At 46.0% G+C, this 13,909-nt stretch overlaps 1 protein-coding gene across 1 annotated transcript; it reads left to right on the top strand.

Annotated features, from left to right (window-relative positions):
• The first annotated feature begins 350 nt into the window (after positions 1-350).
• LOC104914028 (collagen alpha-1(XX) chain-like) lies at positions 351-13,884 on the top strand. Its single transcript, XM_010722403.3, has 15 exons — positions 351-551; positions 2,369-2,446; positions 2,840-2,926; positions 4,964-5,017; positions 5,414-5,509; positions 6,000-6,053; positions 6,233-6,286; positions 6,627-6,680; positions 8,138-8,209; positions 8,609-8,644; positions 9,962-10,028; positions 10,246-10,434; positions 10,536-10,613; positions 11,266-11,421; positions 11,918-13,884. Exons 1-15 carry the CDS (start codon positions 501-503, stop codon positions 11,929-11,931), a joined length of 1,140 nt encoding a protein of 379 aa, XP_010720705.1. The 5' UTR covers positions 351-500; the 3' UTR covers positions 11,932-13,884.
• Positions 13,885-13,909: the final 25 nt, after the last annotated feature.

The following is a 13,909-nucleotide window of genomic DNA, read 5'->3' on the forward strand; positions in this document are numbered from 1 at the left end:
ATTTGGCATTTTGGTGACATTTTAACGCTAGAGGGAAGGAAAAGATAAAGTCTCATGAGAAATCCATCTGATCTCTTATAACTTCTTTGGGTTTTTTGTCTGTCTGTATCCTCACAGCAAAGGTATTCCAGCCAGGTGAGCAATGAGCTCTTTCTATCAGTATTTACATTATTCAGCTGGTTCTGAGAACTGAATTACTCAGAACTGGGACTCCAGAAAGGTTTTGCCCAAGGAGAAGGGAACCACCAGGGAAGAGCATCATGCTGCTCACTCTGTGCATTTGCTCACAAAATCCACATCATGGATACCAGCACAAATCTGGGAACTGGGCAGAAGGCGTTTAAAAGCTCCCTGCCCCATTGCAAAGGTCCAACCTTGGTCTTCCCACCCAGGTGCACCTTGCAGTGAGCCTTTTCAAGATCAAGCTCTATCTGGACTGTAAGAAAATAGCAGAGAGACCCATCAACACCATTGGCAGCATCTCTACTGCTGGCTTCATCATGCTGGGAAAAGTGACACGAACCAGAGGGCCCAGGAGTGGATCAGTATCGGTGAGTGCCCAGACGTGCCTGATTTGGAAACTGGGGGGTTAAATGTGAAGCTAGTTGGACAGATGGAGGGTTGTGCCATCCTCACTGTCCTCACTCTGACAGCCTCCAACAGCAGCTGTGACGCAGGGCTGTGTGCTGATCCCACTGATCTCTGTGGGTTAATGAGCTTTCCTAGCGTGGGGATTCTCCTTCTCGCCTCCTACCTGGGTTTGTGGTCTGGGCTTGGGGCTCATTACTGAATGCTTGAAGCACAGACTCTGCCCTAACAGGCAGCAGGTACAGGGAACTGCTTTGGAAGAGAAGGTTGTGCCATTGTGCCATCAGCCCCCATTGAGTGGCACTGGGAAATGCCAGGTCTGGAGGTGCCTCAATCTCCTGTGTGCTTGGGCTTGGCAAATGATGGCCAAATGCTCTTCAGTACAGAGGCTCCTTGTCAGCTGCTGTGTAAATTAAAGCAGCCCAATGCTCATTGCCAGCTTGCAGGTATGTCCCTGCTGCACTGCACAGCACCCTGCGAGAGGACAGAGCAAGGGAAGTGTGGGCTCCGCACTGTGCCTTGCAACAGCCCCATGCATCACCCAAAAGGCAAAACCACCCCCGCATGGCATTGCCCAGGAGCCTGCTGCCCTGCCACGTTTCCTCCACAAAACAGGAATGTTAAACGTGCAGAATGAGGAAGAATTGCTCAGTGAGACTGTAGGAAATCATTCATGACTGTGAAGCTTTTACTCCTGGGTTCTGCATTTAGGTTTAAAGATCTAGGGGGAAACAGCCCAACCACTGATTTGCAGCTTCCCTTGCCTCAAAGAAGTGCAGTAAGAACACTTTGTCATATCCCCAGCTGCCTGGTCCTGCAAAGAGCAATGCAAAGCTCTGGGGTACCCCAGGGAAAAGTGGGCATTGGAATCACCCGTGAGCAGTGGTGATAAACCAGGGCACAATGGGATTCAAGCTGTATTTTCTAAAAAATGCTGTGGCAGTTTAGATCACAAGCCTGTCAGAAAAGAGCCTGAGCTCTCCCTCTCCCTCCCAAACTCTCCTTGCTCACAGCTCAGCCAGACAGATGCAGCTGACTAATGAGCAGTTTCGTGCTGCCTCTGCTCCTATTGCTTTTCAAGCCCAGCATAAGGTTCATGTCATCCACAGCTTCTGCTGCCCTTGAGAAGATGGAGCATCTCATTATTGCTTATCATGGAACCTCGTTTAATTTGAGATATCTTTAAATGCTGCTTGATGAAGGAGGCTCACCTGTATCTGTGATGCGCTCCTCAGCTTAAATGCATGGAGAAGAATTAAAAACAGAGGAGAAATGTTGCTAAAGGAAAAAAAATACCTCTCTGCCTCGCCTTCTGTTTTTGGTTTGCTTTGTGCAGTGTGTGCTCCTGTGTTCATCACAGAGGCGGCGGCTGGGAGGGATGTGGTGTAGGCAGGAGGGGTTCCTGGGATGGAACACAGCTCTCCTGGGAGCCTGCTGCCACTTTTCCTCTTAGGTACATTCCTCTGAAGGGGGAAATGCAGACAGCAAAGTTTGTTTTCACATTTTGGCAGTGCTGAAACCCAATTACCTGAGGACCTGCCCGCTGCTGTGGGATGGTGTGAAAAAATCAGAGAGGCAGCTTTTGCAGGGGTGGCTTAGCAGGACACAGAGCTGTGGCTGCTATGTGTGTCATGGCTTTTTTGGTGTAATTACAGTTGGGACCACACGTGGAGTCTGTCAAACCACCACTAAACATTATTTTTAGCACATGGTGAACTTTGGGGGTGCAGCCTGTGTACCAGTGCCACCTTCTCCTCAAACCCTCTTCTCTTCCCCACAGTTCCAGCTGCAGTCATTGCAGGTTGTGTGCAACAGCTTAGGGGCAGAGGAGGACCGATGCTGTGATCTTCCTGCATTGGTAAGATGATGTGAGGTTCTTTGCTGGGTGGGATGAAGCTGTGCACCATGGCACAGGAGTGACACTGCACATCTTTTTCGTAGACAAGAAAGAAACCACTTTTTTTCTCATTTCCTGGAAATGTCAACTGGGTGCACCTTGGTGAAGGGAACCAAAGAGCATGTTTTGTCCCACTGTGTCTCCTTCAAAAGGCAAAATCTCAACACAGTACATATCCTCCCTGCCCTGAGCTCACCTGAGCCCCCTGGCAGCCCCATAGCTTCACTGCCACCTCCCAGTCCCAGGGCATAGTGTCTGTGGTTTTTTTTCCCCAAGACTGAATTCTGAAGCCCTGCCATCACTACCTGTCACCTATCCCACTCTCGCTGCACACATGTCTTGCTGTCTTTTCAGAGGGATGAGGAGAGCTGCCCCACCATAGCTCCTGCCTGCTCCTGCACTTCTGGCCGCCCAGGTTTGCCAGGTCCTCCAGGTCCCCCTGTAAGTTCACCCTTTGTGCATATTGCATGTCTTATTTCATGCTGTTTGCACACCTCAGCTCCATGGGGCTCTGTGATCTATCTCCTGCCTTCATCCCAGGCTAAAGCAGTTCCTCCTTGCCCAGCACAGACCCCAGGGCTTTGTTTCTCTATGCATGTCGTGGCATTTTGGGAGTGCAACAGCTGCAGCTGGGAGCAGGCTGAGCGTGTCTGAGTGCTGCATTAATCCTCTTAGGAGGGGAGGACGGGCCACCTCAGTGTGTGTGTGCATGCAGGGATTTCATGGATCGGTGGCTCCGAAACTCTTTGTAAATAACAGAAAAAAAACCTCAAAACATACAAAATCTGGATTCTCTGTTAAGCAGGAGGGCCAATAAGTGTCTGTACAAGTGGGTATGTACAGAGAAAGGGGAGATTTGGGGAAGTGGTAACAGCCAGTAAGAGTGTGGCGTGCTCCAGGAAGTGTTCCAGATTGGTACTATGAAGTGGTTATCAAGAAAAAACCCACATTTTAGAAATGTTGAGAAGAAAGTGTTATGTGCACCCAACAGCCAAATCTGACAGCATGTCCAGAGCACCCCATTTTGGACACTCCTGGAGCTTTACTCCTGGAAATCATAGAATGGTTTGTGTTGGAAGGGACACTTAAAGCCCATCTGGTCCAATCCCCCTGCAGTGAGCAAGGACATCACAGCTCCATCAGAGCTCAGAGCCCCTCTAGCCTGATCTTGGGTGTCTCCATCACTGGAGTATCCACCACCTGTCTGGGCAACGTGTGCCAGTATCTCACTGCCCTCATTATAAAAACCTTTTTTCCTTATATCCAAACTAAATTTCCTCTCTTTTATTTTGGAACCATTTCCCTTTGTCCTATCACACAGACCCTGCTCACGAGCCTGTCCACTCCTTTCTTAAAGCCCCACTGTAGATACTGAACCATGGAACATTCAGGTCTCCTTGCTCAAGTGAGGAGGCTTCAGCTAACTGCTCACATTGCTGTGATTTCACTGTGACTTCAGTGCCACGATTTGCAAGCTCCCCATTGCAGAGTAATTACGTGCTCATTCCAGTGGAAGTTTAATTACACAGCGCACTCCACTATCGCAGTGTGCTTCAATATCCTAAGTGCATAATTAGCAGCTTGCATTGCCCTGTGGTTTAAACATCTCTCCAGTACTACTATTTAAAAAGCAGGATTCTTTCAAGCATTAGAGAAAATACAGCTCTGACACACAACCGTATCCTCACACCATCAAACCCTTGCTAATTTGCTGCCCTTACAAGAGCACTTACTGCTACTTGTTAAAGTCCTTTTACTGAAGGCTGGCAAGGCTGCTGGTCACTGCCCTTAATGGGTGTTTTTGACCAGATTCAAATGAAATGAGCTTCTGGGTGCTTCTGGAAGAACTTTTTCCAAAGCTCCCTGTAATTCTTAATCCAAATCCATTGGTTTTTTTTTACTATCAAGAATAGAAACTTTCAGATTAAGTTCACGTGGTATTTTAAGTTCACAAGTTCACACGGCATTGGTTTGTGCCAGAAGATTATTTCTCTCTCTGATCCAGCAGTTCTGCAGATGCAGAGCTGAGCTGGGTCTCCTCAGCACTGCTTGCTGGCCCTGATCTCAGAGCTCGTCCCTTCTCTTGGGTATTGCAAATACCAGACTTGTCCCAAAGGACAGCAGGCAGGAGCTCCTCCTTAGTTCTTCTCTATGTTCATGTGTGATCCCTTCCCCACTGGCTGCCCCAGCATAAATTTGCTGGGAAGTTGGAGGGAGGAAGTTGAAGATGTTGAACTTCATCTCTCCTTGCTGGAGGTGACATGGTTTCATGGAGGGGCCATGTTGTCCTTTTCCCTCCCTCTTCCCCCTTTGCTGGATGACTCAATTTATTTTCTCTTTGCCTCTATTTCCTGCTACTTCTCTCGAGGGGCATCTTCCGTTTGTGTGTATAGCAAAACGCACCAGTGTCCTGGCACCTGTTTGCACTGTTGTAAGGATTATGATGTTAATAACAGCAGCTCTGTGTCTTGCTGGCAGGGGAGCCCTGGGAGGAGAGGACCACAAGGCGAGCAGGGGGAGCCGGGCCCCAAGGTGAGTCTTGGTGTTCCTTGGGAAGTGAGGCACTGAGGAGGATGGGATCATGTTATTAATTAAATGCTAAGTTGGACTCTGGAAATTGAGGTGATGGGCTTGATGAAGCTGAATTAATGCAAATTTTGTGGTCAGCAATGTTCTTGGAAGCAGCCTTGATGGAAAATGGTTGGTCTTTGTGCTGTGCTTGGCGCTGCCTTCTCATTTTCTCCTATTGAAGATGCGTCTAAACCTTACACCTAAAAGGCTGCTGAGGTTGCTGGAGATCCCCCCACTGTCCTAGCTTCATCTTGCATCCCATATACAGCTCATGCTGACCCGGGCCATGCAGTACAGCCCTCGTGGAGGGCAGGCTCTAATTGCTTTCTTTCTTTGATTTCATACCTTTTGCTTTAGGGTGAACCAGGCCCACCTGGAAAAGTGGGACCAGCAGGTCCGAGTGGCCAGCAAGGCTCCCCAGGTTCCCAAGGAATCACAATTCAGGGCCCTGTGGTACGTCATCTCTTCCATTGCCTTTCTTCGTCTCTTGCTCTTTGCAGTTGGAACACGTCTCACAAATCGGTGCCTCAACAAAACCCCTAAACCTGGTCTGTGTATTGACATCATCCTCATTAACAGTTAGACAGCTGCACTAGAGAGATGATAATATTTTTTTCATGGTGATGAGTCCTTACATTCAATCATTCTGGCAAAGGACCGCTTTTGTCCAGACTGTCCCTGGTGTGCTTCTAATGAAAACAAGCCCAGTGCAGTCTTCAGGCACGTCTCTTTACACTGATCATCATTACTTGGCAAGGAGGTGGAGGCTGCTGCATGCATGTCTGGGATGACAGAATCCCCATGAACGTGCTGTTGCTGCAAAGCTCCCTGCATAGCATCACAGAGGACAGCAGCAGTGCGGGGTGTGAGCGTGCAGCAGCAGGCTCTCTTTCTTTTAAAAGATGCTGCAGTGTTTGACTGTGTGCTTCTGTTTCAATCCAAGGGGCCACCAGGCATTAAAGGAGAGAAAGGAGACACTGGAAGTCCTGGCGTGCAGGTAACAGTAGACACCTTCCTTTTAACTGTATCAAAGATTTGTCCATTTTTCCCAGTAATTAATCAAAGCAAGACTGAAAAGCCATATTTGTCCCTCTTGTCTTCTCATTTCACTTGCTACAAGATGAAGTAGGACAATGATAAGCAGATGCCAACTTTACCAGCAATTCTGATTTACAGGGCATTCCTGGTGTGCAGGGAGCTCCAGGCAGAGATGGTCTTCAAGGTGCAAAGGTAAAATGCATCAGTCACCCCCCCCATTTTCACACAGTGCTGCCTAAAATCCAAACTGGATCCAAACATCCAGCTCTCCTAATGCAATCAGTGCAAAAGTGAAAGATATTTTCACAAATCTGGAAGAAATGGAAGAAAAAAAAGCAACTATTGGATCATCTCATGTTTGGCCAAATCTGCATGGCTGACCAGGTGCCAACCTTCTTGCCTGCTTGGCAGATATATTTATACCCAGTTCTGGCAAGCTCCCACTAAAAATAGCACAGGGAGAAACCACCTCACTGCTTACTGTGTCTCTTTGACTCCCTTTGTTAATACTGGACTGGATTTGGTTTTGCAGGGGGTGAGGGGACTGGAAGGCACAGCTGGGCCCCCAGGACCTCCTGGACCAAGGGTGAGTACAGGAGCAATGTGGATCTGTTTGAAATCTCTTCCTCAGAAGGAGATTGGGGTTACTGTTGGCCTGCTATCATCCAGGGGTGTCTGGGCAAACCCTCTTCTTGGGTGTTCACAAGGGAATATCCTCACATACGTTGCAGAAATCCACTTTCTCTGTCACTTTCTCACAGCTTCTTATGAAATAAACAGAAAAGCCTTTAGCTTACCTCTTGGAGGCAATTGATCCAGCATGGAGATGTGTGTTTTACTACCCTTCTAGCTTTTCTACAGCTAGAATTTTTCAAATATTGTGTGGGTTTGGTGTATATGGGCTCATCAGAGTGAAGTCAGCTGGAGCCAGAGGATGCAGGCAGGTATGAAAGACACACATTGGTTCCTATATGTGCTACCAGGGCCATAAGCTGGGTGCATTTGCACTCTCTCAGGCCCAGGACATCACAAGTAGAACTTTAAGATGTGTTGGTTTACATCCGGCCACTTTAAAGGCATAGCCTTACCAGTTCTGTGTAACAGTGGAATTTAGCTTCAGATGATGGATAGAAGACCTGATAGTTGCTGGTTCTCATTGCTGAGTTATATGGAGTTTGGCAGTCCTAAATAGTCTAAAATGGAAACTGTTTACTGCTGCATTTGCATTAAATCCCATAGCAGCTCTGCTGAAGTATTTATACTGAGGGCCACATTCAGCTCCTGACTTGGACTTTTTTATCCTGGCAAGACATGGAGCCAGCAGTGAACCTCAGCTTTTTAAACGTGAGTAAAGCACTGCAGCCTTTGGACCAGGCTCTGAAAGATGGCATGGTGCTGCCTTAAAGTCTTCTTTCTTTCACTTTCCACTGATCAAAAGAGTTGTTAATTTCCACTGAGCTTAAACATAAGAGCTGAAAAAACTACAAAAGAAAGTATTTCTAGTGCATTTTTACCTTATTTTTTTCTTTCCTTTATGGCTCCAAAGGGCACAGAAACTTCTCGAAGAAGAGATAACCAAAAAAAGGCACTTTCTACTCTCTAATCTACAGTTCTACTGTAAAAACTTAGCAGCAAAACACAGGTCCTCAAGGGAAAACAAAAAAGCGGTGGCATGGTACTAGCAGGCTGAAGAAAAGGGTTTTGCTCTAGGCTGTGCCTAAATCTAAGCATGTAAGGAAGGATCTAAAGCCACATCTAAAAATCACATTGCAATTTGTTGGCAAAACTCAGCTTTGCTGGCTTGATGGTAGCTGAGACAGTAATAGGAAATGATGTGAAGATGACTCATACGTGATACACTCTTAACATTGTGCTCATGGCTGGATGAGGTACTGACATAAACCTTAAGGCTGCAGTGCTCTTGCTGGAGTCCTCCAGGCTCAAACTGCTGGTGCCCCTGGAGCTGCAAGGAGATGTCAAACAGAAAAAGAACAGTGGGAAGTATCCAGACTTTCATTTGCGTCTTGAAATTGATATCTGCAGGGTTTCCAAGGAGTGACAGGCTTCCGGGGCAGCAGTGGAGAGAAGGGACCTCCAGGTGATGTTGGGCCAACAGTAAGTGACTGAGCATGGGTCTCAGAGAAGGCCAAGGCATGAGATCATTGCATGTAAGCAAGCTGCTCCTATGGTAATTCTTCCTCAACATCTGAAGTAGAGTTTAAATTCACGCTCACCCTCCTCTCATGTGCAAATCCTCATGTGCAAATCCTGAGCTTGTATCTATGGAATATCTGCATCCTTCTTGATGGTGTTCCAGCACCTTAAGCACGAACAGAAGTTATTCCTATGAGCTCACGATACTTTTAGCCATTTTCATAAGGTCAAGGGAAGTACGAATGTGTGGGAAACAAAGCTTGGGCTCCACGTCCCGCTGATGTAACCTGCATCCCCACTGACCTTCTGCTTTCTCCTCCTCTCCCTGGTCCGTGACTTTTCCTTTTGCTTTCCTCGTAGGGACTACCAGGTCCAAAAGGAGAAAGAGGAGAGAAAGTAAGTTTTCCTGGTACTGTGCATCAAGCATTCGAAAGAGTGGATGTGGTAATCTGCTTGGCAAGCTATGCTTACATGTGAAGACATTTTCAGAACAGAATAACATAATGTACCAAGGGCTTGTTGCTTTCCATTCACCTGCACTGGCTGTTCTGATGGGTCTGAATAATGAGCTGCTTAGTACCAGCTGTAGTAGCAAAGAAAAGCTAATTGAAAATCCATTCTTTGCTGAGAAGTCAAAAACAAAACCATTCAGCTTCACTGAGAGTTTGCTTTGTTTTGTTTTAAATGTGTGGCATAAGGCTGGGGCTCACTTCTAACAAACCTGTGCCACGCTCAGGTACAGAGCTCCTGAGGTTGGGAGAGCAACGCTGTCTGTGAAGGTTATTTTATTGTCAGAGGAGGTTTTGTTCATCTTGACTTACAGTTAAAAAGAAATCCTATGTTTTTCTAGGAGTCCAAGTCTGCTTGCCAAGATTGAGTTAAGTGAATTAAGCTTCAGACAGGCTCAAGCTGCTTTTCACAGACTGCTTTTCTTCTTTTGTTTCAAGTGAATACCCCAGCATTATAATTTTTAACATCGTCCTCCTTCCATTTCCAACAGCTTTTCTTCCATACTTTTTTTTTTCTTTTCAGTGGAACTTTCCTTTTTCCCTCCCTTGGATGTTGTGCCAAGCTTTTGTTTAAGCTTGGTAATCTGCATGGTGGTCCACACAGAGATGTACAGCTTAGAAATGGTTCTGGAAGCATCCAGGGTCTTAGCTATGAATTTTCATGAAGAGACTCAGCCTTCATTTTTTAAGCAGCTTTTTGCATTTTTGTCCCTATGTTACTAAAACTTTCTAAAGAAAAACCTCAGATGTCATTTATTTAGTGTTTAATAAGGATAAGAATCAATATTCATAAAAGATTGAGACAGAGATAGGATATTGTAATATCTGGTCGTGTTAAATATTTTACATATCACAGACTACTAAGTTATACACTGCCTATCTGTTTTGATGAAATTTGAGAGGGAAATTTATTCTCCTTTTTTTTGGTAGCTTCAGTAATTATATCAATTCAGTCTAGGCTTTTTGATGTGTGGGAGAAAAGCAATTATTGATGCTTCCCGATGACAATTTTATGGCTTTGGAGCTTTGTAATAAATAAATCAAGAAAATGCATTTCATAGCAATTAATGTCTCAGTAACACACGCTGACACAAAGAAAGGGCAGAAAGCTGTCCTGCAGTGTGATATTGATCCTTTCTAAAAGATATCAATAAAGACGTGAATACTTCCTTTTCTAAAAAAGAATTGTAATGCTTCGCTTTAGGGGGAACCACAGTCCTTGGCCACAATTTACCAGCTGGTTAGCCAGGCTTGTGAGCGGATGATCCAGAGTGAGTATAATCACCCCGAGGTTGTTTTGATGCTTCTCCAGTAGCGGTGGACAAAAGCACAGGGGAGGATGGCATGAAGTAGCGAGCCAGAGATCCCTCTCTGTGCAATGCCAAGCATGGTCCCACCACATTGTCCTATCCATTGGTTTCACTGGGTGCTTTTAGCACAAAGACTTTTGTGACCTTGCAAAAGTTCTTTTCTGTCTGGCCTTCTCAGGTCACGTGTTGAAATTTGACTCATTCATTCATGAGCATGCAAGGAAGCCGGTTCCTGTTTGGGAAGAAAGACTGAAGCCAGGAGAGCCAGGATCACCAGGTCCTCCAGGTCCTCCTGGGAGCAATGGAGAAAGAGGAGAAAATGGCATCCCTGGTCAGACAGGAAAAGATGGGTATCCTGGAGAAAGAGGTATGGGCAGAAGTACTTGTAAGCATGTTCACCTCATCACCTAGGAAGAGCCTGGTGGGGAGGCTGCAGTGAAGAGCCACTTGTCTGTGTTCTGTGATTAGGTGCCCCAGGACCCAAGGGAGAAAAAGGAATGGCTGGAGTCAATGAGGAAGGGATCCAAGGACCCAGAGGCAGAACAGGTAAATACTGTCTCTCTGTATTGACCACTTGGGGCTGCCAGATTCAAAGCTTCTTCAGCTTTAGGACCACTGTGCTGGGACTGAATGACCTCCCCACCACAACACTTTGCATAGTTCCTCTCTGCTCAGATATGAGACCATTCCTCTCTTCTTTGGTACCCATTCTTAGGTAATGATGAATTTTAAAGACTTGAGGTACATCCAGAGAGTTTTACTGCATTTTTGCATGCAAGACCAGACGCTCAGGAGATAGAAACTCTTCAAAAATTCAGCTCATGGAACACAAGAGTTGTTGAGTAATCTGTTAGGATTTGGTGTACTCCTCCATCTTGAACTTTTTACCTTGAAGTCAAAGGGAAGTTTACCGCTGATTGTGAAGTCACAAAAACAGTGACTCTGAGGTGGATCCCAGAGTTAAGGCGATTCTCTATATTGACACATAGGTGGGCTTTCTTGTAACCAGCTAGGGGAGCTAGGTACCTTTAAGGCCAAATAGAAGACCTCTCGTTACCGAAATTCAGAAGAATTCCAATTCTTTTCCCCAAAATAAAGAAACAATACTCAGAAAACGAATTGCCGTGTTGAATGGGAAAAGTATAGAAGTGTTATATTGAAGCTGTAGATGTGCTGGGGCTTACGGCTTCTTCTTTAGGCCCACCAGGAGAAGTTGTGCTGGGGAAACCAGGCCCAAAGGGCTACCCTGGGAACACCGGTCCTCAAGGTTTTCCTGGTGTCAGAGGACAGCCTGGGCAGCCTGGATACTCAGGGGGCTGTGATGTCTCTGGATGTTATGGACCAGGTAGAAGAGGTAAGTCCTGATAATTAAAATGCAAAAGTTATGATTTTAGATCTCTTTGCTCTGGTGACTTCCCTTAAACTAGGCAGGGACCTTTGTTCATCCTTCAGGCACTGTCGGTGCTGCAAGAGCCTCCTTTGCAAAGCAATCAGGATGATTCATCTGCAATTAGCCTATTAATGTGGATAACAGCCAGCTCAATTGGCTACTCCTCAGCCATCCATCATAGATTAACACATAATTGCAGTAGTAGGGGAGCAGGTGGAGTGATCTTGGTTATCTTCAGTCCTTAATGCCCCTGACAATGTTTCCATAGTGGATACAGAGGAATATCTCAGTTCCCACATATGTCTTGGGTGGAGGCTCAAAAAGTCCTGGAAAATGAACTTGCTGACACTGGACAAAAGATTTAAAGGGGAAAGAATTCATTCTGCAGCACTCCTTCTCAGTACTGCTTTACTCTGGTTTATTCTCTTGCTCAGTGGCCTCACCTCATTTCCATGCACAGATTTCATCCCCTGATGGCCGATGTGGAGGCAGCTGAGGACAGGTCTCTGCCCTGGAAGTCTCTGGGTAAAAGCTCCAAGAGAAGCAGCAACCTGAACATCAAATGTGTTTGTGCTTTTCTTACTTCCCACTATTTCTATACGGACATATCAATCAAATGAAGCCAATATCAAACCCACCAAACCAGCCTGATGAGTCTCAGCCATCCGCTGTTTTTCAGTGCCGGACACCTGCAGTATTCAAACTCACATTGTGTGTCCCACAGCAAGGCACACAGCCAGAGCTACAGGCTGACAGACTCGTAAGAAAAAGAAATAATGTATGGAAATACTCAGAAATAACAGATTTTTGCCCATTTGTCTGTTGTGGTTTATTTTTGTCACTTGTTATTCTGCATCCCCAGCACGGAGAAAAACAGCACCTCATGCCCAAAGATTCGAAAATCCACTGGAGCAAAATAGCGTTTTCTGTTGGTTGACAAGGTAACAAAACCTAGCACCATTTGGGCTGTTTCTACTTTTGGCAAATGGCTGATGGCTTTCTTGCAGTGGTGCTCTGTGCAGCAGCACTGCAGTCAGTGCAATCATCTCCCTGTGATGTGATGAACCCCACCTGCAGCCTCACTTTCTGGGGTCTGATAAGCGCCCTGTGTCGGGCAGGGCACAGCCATGCACTGCTAGGAGCTGGAGATCAACCCACTGGGCTTTCCCACCTTTACTTCCTGCAATCTGATCAGCCACTTTGCATTTTATCAGGTAGAATATTGAATTGCTCAAGTCTCACTTATCCATCTGACGAGGAGGTAATTGTGATGTTACGCTCTTTTCCTTTCATGAGCCATGGTCTGATGTGGATCCAAACTGTGCAGATACTGATAAAAAGTACCTTCAGTTTCACAGTTGGTACTTTGGGCTGCCTTTCTACTTCTATCCCCCACTCCTTCCATTACAATCAATTATCCCTTAGCTTAATGCATTATGTGGCATGCATTAATTTGCATGCAGGGAGCTTCTGCATTCTCAGCTGGCTGTCAAACCTAATACCTATGGACATTGGCAGATACAAAGCAATGGGCAGGAAAGGCAAGGAGACCCAAGGGGTAGCCTGCACAGTGGAACCTAAAATCAACCCCATCAAACACCCACTAATGGAGAAAGCAAGTAGCTCAAAGTGCAACGTCTGCACTTTGCAGGTAATTCTGCAAATATAAATCAGGGCAGCCAAATTCCCAGCTCTGAGCTTGCTGTTCTGTCTGTTCAAACCCAGTGGCTGCGGGTGGTTTGGCACAGAGCTCCTTTGTTTTTCTCTATCGATTAGTTTTGAAAGTGACTAACATCTTCTCACTGCTCACACTAGGGTTTAATCCATGCAGTAGAATTTCAAGTGGCATTTGCTTTTTCTGATTATTTCAGATAAAGCAGGAAAGGACAGGATTTAACAAAACCAGCTCCTGTGAGGGCTATTGATTAGGAGAAAGAAAACTTACACGAACAACTTGTTCATTAACGATCCTAAACTTTGTCCAGGAGTGGTTTAATTCACTTGAAATCACAGGATTTTGCCCATTCAATATCACGGACTGTTGGTGCCATTGCTTTGCCACTCAGTTCCTTCAGAGAATGGCTTAGGTTGGAAGGGACCTTCAAGACCACCTAGTTCCAACCCCCTGCCATGGGCTGGTTCCCTTCACCAGATCAGGCTGCTCAGAGCCATCCAGCCTGGCCTTGAATGCCTGCATGGATGGGGCATCCACGACTGGATCCTTGAAGCCCAGTTCCTTGAAACCACCCACTGTGGGTATTAATATCTCACAGTCTTTGCTGGGTGCAACCTGTTGTTTCCCCTGTTGTGTTTTTCCAGCCCCATTTATCACCTTTAATGCAAGCTGTAGTTAAAAGCAGCGGCATGTATTAGTAATGCAGGTTTTTTTCCTAGTAAGGGCTTTGTTCTCAAAGCATTTATCTCTACAAATAAAAGTTTGGATATTAGTTTT

This window comes from Meleagris gallopavo, chromosome 22 (genome assembly GCF_000146605.3).
Source record: "Meleagris gallopavo isolate NT-WF06-2002-E0010 breed Aviagen turkey brand Nicholas breeding stock chromosome 22, Turkey_5.1, whole genome shotgun sequence".
Classification (NCBI taxonomy): domain Eukaryota; kingdom Metazoa; phylum Chordata; class Aves; order Galliformes; family Phasianidae; genus Meleagris; species Meleagris gallopavo.